This window comes from Xenopus tropicalis, chromosome 8 (genome assembly GCF_000004195.4).
Source record: "Xenopus tropicalis strain Nigerian chromosome 8, UCB_Xtro_10.0, whole genome shotgun sequence".
Taxonomy (NCBI): domain Eukaryota; kingdom Metazoa; phylum Chordata; class Amphibia; order Anura; family Pipidae; genus Xenopus; species Xenopus tropicalis.
Window position 1 is genome coordinate 102019714 of NC_030684.2, and position 17086 is coordinate 102036799.

At 41.1% G+C, this 17086-nt stretch overlaps 1 protein-coding gene across 1 annotated transcript in view; it reads right to left on the reverse strand.

Moving 5' to 3' along the window:
• Window positions 1-908: 908 nt before the first annotated feature.
• The window catches only part of prkch (protein kinase C eta), a 98720-nt gene continuing 82542 nt past the window's right edge, over window positions 909-17086 (reverse strand). The window contains exons 11-14 of the mRNA XM_002939475.5: window positions 13706-13844; window positions 13008-13196; window positions 3528-3671; window positions 909-2330 (exon numbers count right to left, since the gene is read on the reverse strand). Coding sequence (XP_002939521.2) covers window positions 2151-2330; window positions 3528-3671; window positions 13008-13196; window positions 13706-13844 — 652 coding nt within the window. The 3' untranslated portion in view covers window positions 909-2150. The remainder of the gene's footprint in view (window positions 2331-3527; window positions 3672-13007; window positions 13197-13705; window positions 13845-17086) is intronic.

Consider the following 17086-nt stretch of genomic DNA (forward strand, 5'->3'; position numbering starts at 1 on the left):
GTTTCTTGACTCAGAAGGTTACTCTCAGAGCAGGGCACAGGGCAGGAAGGTTTCCTGCCTGTGTTGGGAACTCCCAGAGGAGCTGGGGTGCCTCCTGTCACTGTGAGGAGCAGAGGGAGTTGTGACCAGGCGGATGAGTGCTGAGAGGATTCAGCAAGTGGATGTGTGAAAGTCACTGGGGACAATGAGAAAACCCGTAAAGGTTCCAGAGTATGGAAGTACCCTTGGAAGGTGAGAGCCCTGAAGAAGGGACAAATCATAAGCCTGAACTGTTTATGAACTGTCTTATGTTGATGTTGGGAAGAATTGGCCCTAAATAAACCTGTGTGTCCCTGTCTCTTACGCTCCAGATCCTCTGCATGCCTGCCTACCATTGCTAATTCCTCCAAAAATGATGTGTACAGGCAGTCAAGCATGTCACACTGCAAAGTCAACTTCATTGTTAACACCACTAAACAATATTCACCGAGTACAGCTTGCCTATTGTTAATACTGACTCTTCCCTTTTCATCTGTCACACCCTCCATTATAGGATGGCTAAAATACATCCATTTCTTTCCGTATCTAGACTGTTGATAACATGTTCTCTCCTTTTTGATTACCACAGTTCACTCTACACGCGTGTCCCTTAATTCCTACAAAACTCTGCTGCTATGATCCTGTCCTCATGAGAGGCATCTGCATTCATTTTAAAAAATGTAATAATAGTAAGCAAGCGGGGGAGATTTGCTCATTGTGCGCCAAACATCAAGGCCGCCCGCACCGGAAGCTCCCTCTCAGCGGAGTGTGGGCTCTATTAGCTGCCACCTCTGGCTGGGGAAGCAATATGGGGGTGTTAGGAAACTTAATATGGTTAGATATCTGAAAACATTAAATTGCATGCAAAACAAAAAAACCACAAGGCAGTCTTAAATGCAATTGTTGTTTCATTGATAAGTTGCTCAAACAGAGAAAAACATATATACAGAAGTTTCATAGCTTATGTTAAAAAATGATGCACAGCACATTAATCCGACGCATTCACGCAGTTGTGATGTTTTGGTCACACGGTCTTTTCATTTAAATAGGGAACATTACATGCAAAAATGGAGGCTAGTAAAAACTACAGATGCCAGACTGACTTCTAACACAATGAAGCACTTTATTCCTGGAATTAAAATGTGTCCTAGACCTCTGGAGGAGTGTGTACAATTGCCATTTTTGTATTTCCTCTTCAACCTAATGGGATACCACAAAGAAATAGGAACAAAATGTAACAGGAGGAACTCAACATCAGGAGAAAAATCCATGCTTCTTTCTTCTTCCCTCATTCTCTTTATTGGAGCCTGCATAAGGATATGGAGGCAATGGAAGACTGCATTCAGTAACAAATCAGATCTAAGCTTATTTAAAATCTTTAGAGATACCATCTCTTATAAAAACCAAACCAGCATGCCTGCTTCATAAACAAGCTAAGTATAAATAAGTCTGTTCTAACAGACGAAAAAAAACCTGATCTAAGTTTGTGTCACGAAACAGGGCACAAGTAGTCACATTGTCTAGATCTAGAAAGGCACAATCTCCGACAAAGCTTGCCCAAGCTGTATACCTGGTCACTACCTCATAGTACTTTGTTCACATAGAAGTATAGACTAGTATTCTCCATGGCCATTTAGTTTTGCCTTCCCACTGTTTGCACCATCATCACCCACATGCCATAACAAACTATAATAGAATAAAGATGCAGTTAAATGACTCCTTAGAGGCGACATAATAATATTGCCACCGAGGGTCATGCCTTTCATTTCAGGATTCCCATAAATGTTCCTTGAGAGGGTGACTGTGCAAAGGCTCCATCTATTTCTACAAATTGGCTGAGGATTGGAAAGTGCATTTTGCAGTTTGGGAACGCAGATACCATTATCAGTTTCGATCTGCAATGTCAAAAGTCAATAACTTATCTCCCAAACAAGAGCGCTGGTCTCTGTATTAGCCAGTGGTTACGCTGGAGTTGCTGAAACTCTGAGCAGGAAGACAGGGTGCCATCTTGTTAAATACCCATTTGTGCTCAAGGCAGCACATTGCCAACAGAGACATTCAATAATACTTTCATCTTCTTCTACTCCACTCTTACATTTGGCTTGAGAATTAAATCCCTGTAGGCAAATGTTTTACTGAGGCATCTGAGCACTGCCGTCCTGAAAAGTGTTCTGAAGCTCTGGAGCAGTATAGGAAAAGTTTCTAAATTCCTCCTGATTGATCAGTGGCAGGAGGCTCTCATCAATAGGGGTCAACACTGCATCCTCCTTGATAAACTCCGGGTCAAAGTTGCTGACATCCTCTCTAGCTTTCTGCATAACAAGGAATACACAATATTAGTATATAGGTGAAGGTCATTTGGATTTATAAATTGCAACTCTGTCATAGCATAATGGGCATGGAATTATTCCATTTTACTGTAGTGTCTATTTCTACCCCCATGAATTTACTATACCACAGCGCAGAAGAAGTGATTAAGAAATTGGGGCTCGTGGCACTCGGGTGTATCCCTGTAATCTTACTGAGGAGCCTGATATTATTTTATGTGGAAACCGCCTGTTGCCTACAGTCATAGGCAGACAGACAACACTTACTTTGTGTTTTCTAGCCACCAGTTTTCATTAAAATTAATGATATATTCCTTGGTTAAGTTCAGGCACTTCTCCAATGGTTGAGAAGTCTATGAAACCTTTGAGCAGACTGAAGGTGATACAAATCCTCTGCAGGATAACATCCGGCCCGCTGGCCTCCAGTTGGACAGCCCTGACCTAATGGGGGAACCTTGGGCAAAGCAATTAAGCTCCCTCTGCTTCAACAACGACATTTCATATCGTAAGATTTGTACTACATGGCACATAGGTACGCCATGGACAATGATGACCAATATTTTGTCTTTGGAATAAAAGCAGAAGCAAATTGTGTAGCACTCTGTACTGCACTCTACTGGCAGTGGCATTGTACTGTATTATAATATGGAAGTGTGTTTCTGCAGGAATTAAACAAATGTCCCTGTTCCAATAAAGATGAGGCCTGTATAATTTCTTCTCTAAGTGATACCCTAATCATATATAACCTTACTTTTTCACCATGTGGTTATTTTTTAACAAATTAAATAGTATCACTTAAAATGCTTCCATTAGCCATCAGGAATGCAGTCTCTATTCAAAAGCTGTGCTGTGGCCTGTAGCAGGCTGCATTCAGTTCTTTTTGGTTGCTCACTGGCTAGCACTATGGGGGCATGAAGGCGGGGGATGATAAAATATAATAATATCATTTAATATCTCAGTGCTTGTTTTTGGGTTTATACTGGGTTTCCAATATAAGTGCAACTAATGTACTCTGATAATGAATAAAACCCCCCTGCTGGAGAAGGGAAACAGCTTTTGATGGACATCTGCGCTAACTGCACCACGGACGCTTCCATCTCACAGCAATGTACAGTACTGAAATCTATGCTTATTGAAAGCAGGAGAGGAAGTAAAATGATCATTGGCTGAAAATATACTTACAATCCTGGGTCTAAAAGGTGGCTCAATCGTCTTCTTGTTCAGCTCATCCCAGTTGATGTCTTTAAAGAAAGGGTGCCACAAAATTGCCTTCTCACCCCCCAAAGACAAACTTCCTAAACGCTTGGCCGGCTTTTTCTTCATGAACTGGAAATGGAACATACATTAGTTATTGCTAGGAAATGAATTCTAAATGTATTTAAAATAAAGAAGTCTAAGTGGTTGTGGCCTGATGATGAAAGAAATCATGTTTTACATCACCAAATATCAGCATAGATCCTAAACTTATCTTTTCACATAGTGAGTACATTTCCTTTGCAAATAAAGTCTGCAGCACTGCCGGGAGAGGTGGGTACACGGCTCACCATTGTAGCCTTGCACAGAACCAAAGCATCTAGGTTTGCTGACAGCAGGAGCAGTAGAACAGAGATGGAACCACAGTGTACTGTAAGCTATAGTGTGTAAAGTGGCTTGTGGCCTAGAAAAAAGGTTCACTAAAGGAGTGATAGGTTGTAAAGTCAAGGTGCCATTCTTCATGTTTGGGTTGATACACTGTAAGATCAAATTTATTTGTGCTCTAAAATATAGTAAAAAAAAAAATAATTTTCATGGCCTGTGTTAATAAGAGCGGAAAATTGACTAAGTAAGTCTTAAACATTGCAGCTTAATGGCCATGTATTGTATTAATGTATTAATAGCCCTCATGGAGACACAACATGCCCAGAGCACTAGATCAGAGCCAGATAGAAGAAACAAGTTGCTCTCCGGAGTGCATCTTGCACAGTCAAAGGGGTGGTTCAGCTTCTTCTTCTAACTTTTGTTGCAGCTTTAAAATGGGGGTCACTGACCCCAGCAGCCAAGAAACTAATTTTCTGTGAGGCTACAAATGTATTGTTATTGTTACTTTTTTATTCCTTATTTTTCTATTCAGATCCTCTCCTATTCATATTTCAGCCTCTCATTCAATCAACTCCTTGGTTGCAATGGTAATTCAGACCCTAGCAACCAGATAGCTGCTGAAGAAAAAGAGAACCAACTGAAAAATGAAGACCAATTGCGATTTGTCTCAGAATTAACTTAGAGTTACCTCAATGGTGAAAAACCCCTTTAGGAGTCAAATGGATCCAAGGTTGTTTTCTACTATGGCTGCCATGCATTGCCTTCCACAGGGCTCAGTTGCATGCCTCTTAACCCACAGATACAAGCTGAATACAGAGTAATTTGCAATCATTGGAGCTGTGCCCTTGTGTCCTGTGGCATACACCACTAAGCAACTGCCACACAGATAGCCATGGATACAAACGCCCACACAGTTTTCATCTAAAACCACAGAAAGCTCCTACATCCCACAGTAGCCACCATACCACCTAGTGGTATCAAGCTGCAGCAGAATTAATATGCAGGTGTACAGAGATCTGTTATCTGGAATGCTTGAAGAATCTTTCTGTAATTTGGGTCACTCTGCTAGAAATAATTTACACATTAACCCAACAGGATTGTTTTGCCACCAATATGGGTTCATGGAGCTCAGTTATCATTAAGTACAAGGTACTGTTTTATTATTATAGAGAAAATGGAACATAATTCAAAAACAAGACATTTGCTTAAAGTGATACTGACATGAAAAAACTACTTTTCAAAATATGAACATACATAAAAAGTTACCTATAGGTTGTGTTGATGGTTTTTCGCTGACAGGTTTCGTTTTGTAAGTAATTGTTACTTGAAGTTCCTAAACCCAACTTGTTTTGCCAACCTGACTGTCCCTTCTCAGCCTGTCAGTTATAGCTTCTAATGCTAACAGACAAATATAGCCGCCCCCTCATAGAGGAACACAGGGGATCAGACAGGTAATCAGGCAAATATTTTTATGGCAAAATTATAAAGTTCTTGCAAAGACAATGTTATGATAGATGTAAAAAAAGATTTACTTTCTGGTGTCAGTATCTCTTTAAGCAGTCATTATTAAATGGAAAATGGCATTCCTGTATTTCAGTGATTTCTGCAAGATACCTGTGTAATGTAAACAGTACAGTCAGTGCTTGAGGCTGAATTTAAGACAATGAAAACAGTGTATGTTTTTATTATGTATTCTCTATCTACCAACAGTCTTTACAGATATCATCATAGCCTGCAAACTGCAATATAACAGGAATGATATGTTTCTAACAATGCCACGGATTAAAGGGCATGTCTGTACTGCGCAGTTAGATAAATGAATGTGTTCAAGGTAAAGCCATACTGAGTAGATATTTTGCTGACACAGGAAGAATTACAGATAGAACATGAGTTGTTTATGCAGGGTGAGGGAAGAAGACACACAGGCACTAAATCCGTAAGGGCAGAAAACAGATTTCTGAAGCAACCATAGGGGCTAATGCATCAGGCTGGTGTGGCAGTAGCCTAAAACAGGCAAGCTGGCACTGAGGAGAAGTGTGATGGTACAGATAGACTGGATCAAGACAAATGAGGGTTACATCAGAAAAAAATAGTCCAGTATCCAGGAAGAGATTATGAACAGTATTGTGAGGGCACATCACTTAGTGAGAGGTAACCTTGTATCACCCTGTTGAAAACTATGAAGCACTTAGCAGACCACACAAAACCTAAGTTCATCAACTGTCCAGTAACAAACCAGGTTTTTACAGGGCCTTGACAATGTCGCTTGGGTCAATGTACATCAATAAGAAGTAGGAAAGAGTAGCCATGATGTACACAAAGGGTAGAAGACCTTAGTTTGAAATATAAACCAAAAAATATTGAATTACTGCAGAAACAGGAATGGCTACTAGAGGTCACCACCGCCATTATCATTCAAAGGAAATGGGGATGGATTGGAAATGTGTAGCCGAATTAAGACATAACCTCCATAACTGACCTTCACTGGACACCAGAGGGGAACTGGAGTAGCTGGCCCAAAATAATATTGACGTACGGTGGAACAGAGCTCAAACACTTACGCTACATACATGGGGCACAGTCATAACATTTTCCAAAGATAAGCAGAAGTAAAGATAAGCAGAAGTAGAAGAACTTTGTTGATAGATTACATGTGCAATAAGCAATGATGATAACTCCATATGGCAGTTATGGAATGTAGTGGCACAGTTGTTAGCATTGTGTGTTTGCAGCATAGGGACCGTGGTTTTACTGCAACCAATGGCCTCTCTGTGTGGAGTTAGTGTGTTCTTCCCATATTTCTGTGTATTTCCTCCAGGATACAAAAGGATAATTATAATAATTATAACAATTAGGGATACAGATTAATGTAATTTTTTTTCAGGGAAACAAGCCTCCATGAAAAAATGCCTAGTCTAATATGTCTAAAATTGGTAGCACTTGTAAGAGTGTAACACCTGATAGAATGGCACGCATTTGATTTATGATTTATTTGAGTTTGCCATTCAGTACAAACAGTGCTATTTGTTATCCTGGAATAAATTAGTATTTTGTACTTGCACCCTGAAATTGCTTCACCCACCAGAGGTGCGCATGTGTATGCCCCAACATGGCAACCCACATGGGGAGCTCCCTCCTGGTGCTGGTGGCTTAGCGCTGGTGGGGGCTATTTAAAAAAAACAAAACAAACAAACAAAAAAAAAACTATTGTTTCCCCCATTTGGAGTGCAGGCTCTACTTGCCCTCACCTCTGGTAGGGGAAACAATTTCAGGGTGACAGGTGAACCCTGAGTATGTTGGTTCATGGATTTGTTACTGGAATTCTGACTCTTAAGCAACAAAGTTGGAGAGTTATTTTGATCTCAATGAAAGTGGGAGCCTACACGATTCCAAGCATCCCATGACCCCATATGGGATAATCTGATTTTGCATTTTAAACAAATTATGGTGATTTTGTTTGCACTTTGCTCTGGTTTGGTATATGTGCCCCAAGCCCTTTAATACAGATATAAAAAAGTGTTGGACTAGGCTGACCCAGATTCCCGCTGGAGCTCCCCAAATAAGCTTCCTCCCCTGACCGTGCCTAAAATAATTATAATGTACTTGTGCTTGGGGGGAGGGGGTTGTGCAGGCAGCCCCGGTGGGCCCAGCATCCCTCAGTCCAATCCTGCATATAAACCCCGCTCATTTTGCACCTTTCCTGTAAGAACAGACATTTTTTTTCAGTGCAACAGATCAGATATAGGCTGATGGCACACAGGGCTCATTCTCAGCCTGTGGAAAAATGAAAGCTGAGAATCAGCCCCTCTGCTAGCATCAGCCTCCTGCCTTGCTTGCCCCAAGAACCACTGTGTCAGCTCAGGTGCAGGCCCTGAGTGGCAACAGCCAATAACGCTTGTGCTGCTGTGCTATCACTGGAGATCAAACAAAGTGACAATAATCAAGAGTTAATGTTATATTGTGTTGGTATTCACCTAAATACTTTGTCTCTCTGTATGGGGCAAAAAGCACAGTTTACTGAATTACTAAAAGTCCCTAAGTTTCCTTTACAAGCAGTTGATGCAGTGTTGTTCCTACATGCAGAAACAAGCCTGATTTACTGCCCCAGTGCTACAGCTGGCTTTTTAATGTTTATTTCTGTGGTTAAGTAAACCAGTGCTTGAAATATCTATTTATTTTCGGGAACTACTTGTTAAAAAAAAGCCCACCCCCCTCTTCATCGGCTGAATATGTAACAGAATCTGTATTCACATTTTGTAGTCAGGTTTCTACCACTGGAGTTCAGCCAAGGGCAATAAAGCAGGGGCAGGCGAGGGATGAATTAGGGAGCTACGCTGGCTGCCCTGAACTGCACACACAGCACAAGAGAGACACAAGGCAGTAGGGGAGGTTGCACATAATCTTTATATAAGTTTCACCATTAGAAAGAGCAATGGTATGCTAATACTTTACTTATACTGATTCTTTTAATAAAAGGCAAAGTATAATATCTATCATTAGTTTATATGAAAAAATCATTTTCAGCAGTTTTGTGAAAATATAAATGTGAGCAATAAAGTTGTCAGATACAAAGCCGATCCAAAAGTCCAGTGGTCCTTGCCCTGCCACTGCTGGAAAGTTTCAGGGGAAAGTGACAAGTCTGCCATAAGAGCTGATTATTTTATTTAAGTTATATAGACAAATATAACATTTTGCATAATTAAAGCACACAAATCTACTGACTGACCTGGCTTTCTGTCTTCTTCTGTACTGTTCAACATTATCCTTGGTGATTTTACCTGCCATATTGATGATACTTTATAATCTTGGACATTGTTTTCTTGATTGAACATCCACCTTTCAACTCCAGTAGTGGAAACACATCAACCAATAAAGATTGCACACTTTTTGGATCATCACCTTCTGTCTCCCACTCACCTGCAAAACCTATTCCTTCTCCCACTGTCCTAATTTGGACTAAATAAGCTATTGATCTTCCAGCCCAAGCTCACTATCTCAGGTCTAGTCTCTCCTCCTTTAGGGCTCTGGCACACGGGGAGATTAGTCGCCCGCGACAAATCTCCCTGTTCGCGGGCGACTAATCTCCCCGAGTTGCCATCAGTTGCCATCCCACCGGCGACAATGTAAGTCGCCGGTGGGATGGCACATGCGGCGGCACGATTTCGACAAATCGCCGAAAATGCCTCGCGAGGCAACTTCAGCGATTTGCCGAAATCACCTGCGCAGCGTGTGCCATCCCACCGGCGACTTACATTGTCGCCGGTGGGATGGCAATTCGGGGAGATTAGTCGCCCGCGAACAGGGAGATTTGTCGCGGGCGACTAATCTCCCCGTGTGCCAGAGCCCTTAGGGATACATTTTATCCTGATACTCTGATAAGTGACTAACCACATTATCTCCTCCACCGCTGACTCACATGCACCCGAGATAGCTCAGCATACTCATACCCAAACCCATGCCCCTGGCTGAACTCACAAACAATATTCTTAAAGGAGGAAGAAAGGTAAAAACTAAGTAAGCTTTATCAGAAAGGTCTATGTAAATACAGCCATAAGCACTCACAGAAACGCTGCACTGAGTTCTCAGTCAAAAGATTTGTTGTGCCTGTTTTCCTGTGCCAGAGACATGCAACTATCTCCTCTCTCCCCTCTTAGGAATGTGGATCTGAGCCAATCAGCAGGAAGCTTCCTCATAGTCTAACTAACTGAGCATGTACACCGGTCTGGGTCTCGTGCAGGAGCAAGGCATTATGGGAACTTTCTTTACACAGCTCAGTGTTTTTTCTTCCTGAACAGGTGAAATATGGGGAGACTTAAGGGCACTATTGAGAGACTCAAGGTATGCCTGCAGCTTGAGATTAACTCTTTATTAGCATTTCCTTTTCCTTTAAAAGATCTACTGAATGTATGCAGAGAAAAATCCCATATGTCATAAATTTTTCCTGATGTGTCTTAATTCTGCCCTAAGGCCAAGCAAGACTACTGCAGTATTCTTACTCTCATAAACAATAACAAATCCAATTCACAACACCTGTTTTCTATATTCAATACACTTTTACATCCAATCTGGTTTCTGGCCTGCGCACTCTACTGAGACTGCACTGTGCTGGGTTACAAATGATCTTTAGGTTGCCAAAGGTCACTTCTCTATTCTACTCTTCCCTTTGATGTGACCACTAACTCCTTATACAACTTCTGGTTGCATCTTGGCTCTTCTCTTACATTTCTAACCAACTGTTTACTGTCACTTACTGTATGCTAAAATCTCTAGTTCCACTTAATGTAGGGGCTGCAAGGCTCTGTATTTGGCCTGTTGTAATTCTCCCTCTTTACTTTCCCTCTACTTTATCTAATTTGGCTTTAAATATCATCTGTGTGTTGATAATATTCAAATATATTTATCAACTCCTTCATTAACTAAGACTGAATTCTTTTAACTGCCTCCTAGCAATCTCCAACTGGATGAGTTAATGCTACCTTAAACTGAACCCAACAAAAACTGTACTGATCATCCTACCACCTAAACCTGGTCCTACTCCCCTCTTTACTATCTCTACTGATAGCATGTCCATTAACCCGGTCTGTGGGTTGTATTTAACTCCGCCCACTCCGATCAATCACTCGCAGCTACCCTGGGCTGGTGCGGTTTTCTTCCAACAGGAACACCATCCCAGGGTAAAATATAAGCATTTGGCACCCACAGTGAATTTCTCCCTTTCCTTCTACTTTAACTTATGAAGATCTTCATTCCTCTGCATATTGTTACACCGCACAAGGCTTGTGAGTTTGCTGCAATATTCCCTAACTAATTCCCTAGTTAAATTACATTATTTGTTTTGCCTTTCCTTTCTGTAGGGCAGTAGCTACTGTAGCTTACAGGGAGTTTCTGGACTCATCATGTAGGATAATAAAATCATATTAAATGTAATTTACTGAAATCAAATTATATAAATTTTTATTTATTATGTACTTCTAATTGGGCCTGGGTAGTTATAACTTTTAGTATGATGTAGACATTGATATTCTTAGTTTGCAATTGGTCTTAATTTTTTATGGTTTTTTGGTTATTTAACACTGTTATTTTAGCACAGTTAATTAGCACTTTAGAACAGATTCCCATTTTGATAATTCAACAGCTATCTGGTCGCTAGGGTCTTATTTATATTAGAAACCTGGCAATTGTTTGAATGAGGGACTGGAAGATGAATAGGTGAGGAACCAAATAGAAAGATAAGCACTGCCGGGGTCAGCGGCCCCCATTTGAAAGCTGGAAAACGGCAGAAAAGGAACGCAAATAATTCAAGACCTATAAAAGATAAATAATGAAGATCAATTGCAAAACTGCTAGGAATAGGACAATGTATAACAAACTAAAAGTAGTATAACATACTTAAAGTTAACTTTTAACTTTTGAACCACCCCTCTAAGTTCATAAAATAATATATTCTGCAACAGCTGCAAAATTGTTCCTTTGCCTTGCTAAACATTCTCCTCTCAAACACTGTGAAGTATTTTGAGCATTTGAACAGGATGTACTTGCAGCCCACTGTAATCTTAATGCACTGTTGTAAGGGGGCCTGGACTCTTGGGAAAAGGTCAGGTCTTCTCACAAAGGAGTGGGGTCCAGACAGAGTTGCCAGAGTTTGGGCAGGTAGGGTGGGGTCAGTAATGTCAGGGGTGTGGCTAGCCCAAACATTCACAAAGCAACCTTTAAAAAGACATAATCTCACCCATAAATTATAACTGCTGCATGATGAGATAAAGGAATGAGATATAAGCCTCTGCATGCTTGGAGATTCATCACACAACTGCTTGCTGCACACACAAACAGGGAAACATCATTGATAATATACAATAATAGCAGTGGCCACCATGTGATTGCTTGCCTTTCTCAGTGGACACCTGGTACTGTTTATAAATCAAGCGCACTGGACAATTCCTATCAGTTGGAAGTTTACCATTAATGTCAGTAGAATAAAATACTGAATTTTAATGTCCAACGTTGTAAAGGCACAAGCTCAGAACATTACTTCTCCCACAGGAAATTGCTGAGACAGAAACAGGACGGAATTTTATATTCTTAGCACTCAGGGCTCCTGGGGAGTGGTGAGAAGCTACAAAGTTTTTCCGTTTCCAATAGCAAAAAGGATGCAAGAGCGGACAGTGCAAAGAATCTAAATTCCCTAGGGCTGTAACACTGACACAAAGCACTGCAGATAAGATCGCAAGGCAGGCACTAGAGAGAAAAAGCCCTCTTAAGTAAAACCCACACCCAGTTTATACAATATATTCATTGTGTCATATATACATACGTATATATAGGCATTACTTGTAGCTTGTAAGCTCTTCTGGGCAGGGCTCTCTTCACCTCTTGTATTGGTTATTGATTGCTTTATATGTTACTCTGTATGTCCAATGTATGAAACCCACTTATTGTACAGCGCTGCAGAATGTGTTGGTGCTTTATAAATAAATGTTAATAATAATAATAATTACATACCTCCCAACATTTGAAAAATGTAGAGAGGAACAAAAAGAAATGCTGCACGCTGCGCAGCAAACAGTTTTCATCACACCGATTTTGTGACCACACCCCCCTAAATACCACACCCATAGTACAAAATTTGGCAGGTTATGTAAAGTCTGAATACAACCTGAAATTGCCCTTTAAGGTGCAAATCTCAGTTCCCCCAAGATACCCGTTTATCTTATTAGTAACAATTGTATCTTAGTGCAGGTGTTGAGTGTTCTGGGCTCTCTGCCAAAACCCAATTTATCTTAGGTTTAAGAAACTTTGTTTTTTTGGTGGTTCAGTGCATGAGATCAAAGGGAAATGAGGGACATTTCAATAAGAATCCGGGACTGCGGGCTAAGCTGTTAAAATCAGGATTGTCAGGCGAAAATCAGGACAGATGGGAGGTACATATTGCATTCCATTAATTGAAACTGCAAAGCCCTTTATACTATTACCACAAGCACCCGGGTAGTTCCCTGATAAATGAATATCAGGCTGAATATACGTATTTTAATTAAACAAAAGGATGAAGAACTCTGAGACTGTTTGCACTTTGTAATAAATACTTACAGCTTGTAGAATTTCTACTGCATCCTGGGACAGCCAGCCTGGATACACTACTTCATCATTCAGTATGGCTTCAAAGAGGTCATCCTCATTTTCTGCTTCAAAAGGTGCATGGCCGCAGAGCATCTCGTACAAAAGAACACCCATTGCCCACCAATCTACTAGAGGTCCATACTGCATCTCCTGTAATATCTATATTGGAAACAAAGATAAAACCATGTTAAAGATAAATAAAATATATGTACTCTGGTATCAGTTACATAGCTGCAAGATGACACTGTATCCTTGAGTTGTCGGGTAATACTAATGTTTTATAACAGATAGTGACCCTTATCTAGCTATAAAATGCCTGCAGTTAGTTAACCATAGTTAATAGATACCAACACCAGAATTTAAACAGTTTTAAATAAATTAAATAAATGTTATATTTTAGGGGGTAAAACCCATAAACATAAAAAATACATACCCCCCCCACCCCCCCCCACATAAAACAACCTGTGGCCACCAATGTCAGGAAAGATTACACTTATTAGGCCTTACAAGTGGAGCTAGACAGAGGCCATGATAATTTGTTTGACAGCTAGGTATTTAGTATAATACATCGTTATAACAATGTACGTCACTGTATAATGTCAAACACAGAAAAGCGTCAGCGAATGTCCTGCCAAAATTGTTCCTGCAATGCCCATGTGTTATTGTACCTCTGGTGCAATGTAATCAGGAGTTCCGCAGAATGTCGATGTTGTACAGCCTTCCCGGATACCCTCTTTGCACATACCAAAGTCGGCCAGTTTGCAGTGACCTTCATGATCGAGAAGTACATTGTCTAATTTCAGATCTCTGCATAAAATAAAGCCACATTGATCTGGTTAAATGGGAAAGAACAGCTGAATATGCAGTTAATCCCTAAACAGCATAGTATTTCAATTGAGATTCATCATGCTCCCACTGATTCGTATTATGTAGCATCAATAATGCCAAGTCCCATTCACCAAGCCTAGGTATGAGGTCTCATATGTACTTTGCTGTTAACCTGTACTAAAAATCCCTTTTCCTTCCCAAGGGTTAGACAAACCCAAAACAACACTTACGTTTACTGCAACCTAAACAAGAATACCGGAGCCAGATGTACCATTCACTCTCCTAGCATCTGCATGCACAGAAAGAATGTACTTGTGGGCAGTAAGTGGTTAAAGCTGCATAACAGATATGGCACCTGTGCCCCTTGTTTCACATGCTTTAAATACAAATTAACATGAGGGTGAATTGGATTTGGAAAGGAGCAGGAAACATTATAGCGCTGTGAAAGATCACATTATAGGAATCACACAATCTGGGAAACACACAATCTGGGGCTGAAGGGCATGCTGGTGCTTTATGAGCTGTGTGACATTACTCATCCTTCTGTATAATGGGTCAGTCAGCCTTTGGTATTCTGGTTTGTGGTCTCTGCTATACTAGGCATTGCTCCCAGACATAAAATCAGAGCCCTGGCTTTGACACACTAGGATTTCATTGGAACTGTGACCTTGGCTCAAACTTCTCATAGGCACAAAGGCTTCTTTTTCTCCACACAAGCTTCATTCCAGGAAAATCTCTTTCACACCTCACCAATTTCTCAACTTTTTCATCATTTTTTCCCTAGCTATGCTGCTTCCTACTTCTAAGCAAAGAAAAACTAACACAAATGACCAGCAGTGTGTGCCTATAAGAGGTGGTAAATTCATAAATGGCCCATTTATGGTTGGGCTTGACACCTGGCCAGGATTTAACCGTCCTGTCCTGTAAAAATGATGCTTGCTCCTATTGTTATTAATAGGGAGGACCTATTTATGGTGTGTTATACAATGACCAGTACAGCAGAAAAAAACATGGGAAGGAAGCGTGGTATCGGTCCTACAATACCCTAGCCTAGAGGCTAAAGCCCACCCACTGATCACACTGCCAACTGCACGTCAGTTTCATCCTTATTTGGTGCACAGATGCAGTGCAGGCAGCTACAACAAGAGAAAGCTTTAAGGGCTCTTTACTCAGGTATGATTAAAATAACAATACAATTGTAGCCTTACAGAGCAATAGTTTTTTTTTTGGCTTCTGGGGCCAGTGACCCTTTCTGACTATAAAGAATAAAATAAAATGAAGACTAATTTAAAAGTTGCTAAGACTTGCTCATTCTATAACACACTAAAAGTTCCCTATAACATTCACTAAATACACCAGTCAGTTCAATAAAAGAAAGTTGCATTTGGAACCTGAAAGGAATCTGAAGAGCATGAAAGAAAACCCAGATATAGGGAGCAAGGCAGCAATGCTAACCACTGGCACTGCCCTGTAGTTTTACTTTAGGGGATTTACATGGGGCAGGAATTCTATATTTCCACTGAAGTAGCAATTTCCCACTCTCAGGTGTGACAGGGGGAGGCGGATTGCTGTAGGCACAAGAAACAAAAGCACTGTACGGATTTAAACATATCAAAGTAAATGATATCATCCTTCTAAAATAGCAAAATCGAGGAAATGAAGCTATTATTGTCATGATCCCAGGGTAAGAGCATGAATAGACAGGAGCATATGATTAAAGTTTCTTCTGTGGAAAAGTTACAATAACTTCAGCCCATGTCTCTGGGGAACATCCCCTGATCCTCCCTGAAGATATTCCTCTAGAATAGACTGTGATAGATGATCTCTAGGGCATTTCTGGTGACATGTTTCACCTAACTACAGGTAGTTCTATTTTCTGTGGTGGCTAGTGCAAATGTAGGCATGTACATGGAGTCATTGCGCTTTATTTAGGAAGTGGCCAGCAACCCTATGCCTAACCCTATAATGTAATGCAGTGTTTTTCAACCTTTTTTGGGCCAAGGCACACTTGTTTCATGAAAAAAATCACGAGGCACACCACCATTAGAAAATGTTAAAAAATTTAACTCTGTGCCCAGCAGCAGTGCCCCCCTAGTACATTGGTGCCAAGAGCAGTGCCCCCCTAGTACATTGGTGCCCAGCAGCAGTGCCCCCCTAGTACATTGGTGCCAAGAGCAGTGCCCCCCTAGTACATTGGTGCCCAGCAGCAGTGCCCCCCAGTACATTGGTGCCAAGAGCCAGCCCCCCTAGTACATTGGTGCCCAGCAGCAGTGCCCCCATAAGTCAGTGTGCCACGTGGCCCCCCCCTAATACATTGGTGCCCAGCAGCATTCTACTTCTGCTCTTCGGCGGCTTCTCCGGTGGCTTCAGCAGCATCTTCGTATCCCTCAGGCGCGCCGCCTCTTCACTTCTGCCTACACGCGACCGCACACAGGCCCTTTTATAACGTTGCGCCCCGTGCGTACTGACGTCACCCGTACACACGGGGCGCAACCAATGACAGGGCCCGGATTTTATTAAAGGGGGCCCGAGCTACTAAGAAAAACTGTAGCATCGCCGGGCCCCCTTTGAAAGTAAAAATTGCGGCCCTGCCTACGGCACACCAGTCAGCATCTCGCGGCACAGGAACAGTGGTTGAAAAACGCTGATGTAATGAATAGGAGATGGCTAATAAGGCAAATAAGTCAAAAACTAGAAAAATAATACCAAATGAAAAGTTGCTAAGAATAAAATACTAAGGTGAACCACCCCTGTATAGAAAATGAAGCGGATAAAAAATACAAAAACTTTATTGGTGGTCAACAAGCATCTTGCATTGTGTAACCATGTACGGATATGTCTTGTTTTAAACGAGGAGAGATTAACACACTGAGCGAGGGTTTCGCGGCATAAGCACCCGAGCCTATCACTTAATTTGGTGAGTGTGTAAAACCTTTTAATTAATTAAGCTACATATTTGCTTCTCTTTTGTGGCTGCAACATATATATGAACCACCCCTGTATAACAAGTACATAACTAATTATTTTCTAGAATGTTATGAAGTGTATTGTTCCTCGAACTCTTCAACTGGGTGTTAAATAAAATGGATAAATTAGAAACCTGCTTGATATCACTTTGTTCCTGTTAATAAAGCTGAAAATCTCAATAATAGCAATGGTAAAACAGGCTTAAGAGGCACCCAGAGACAACAGGAGAGGATTAGCAAATGAGCTCAACTGCG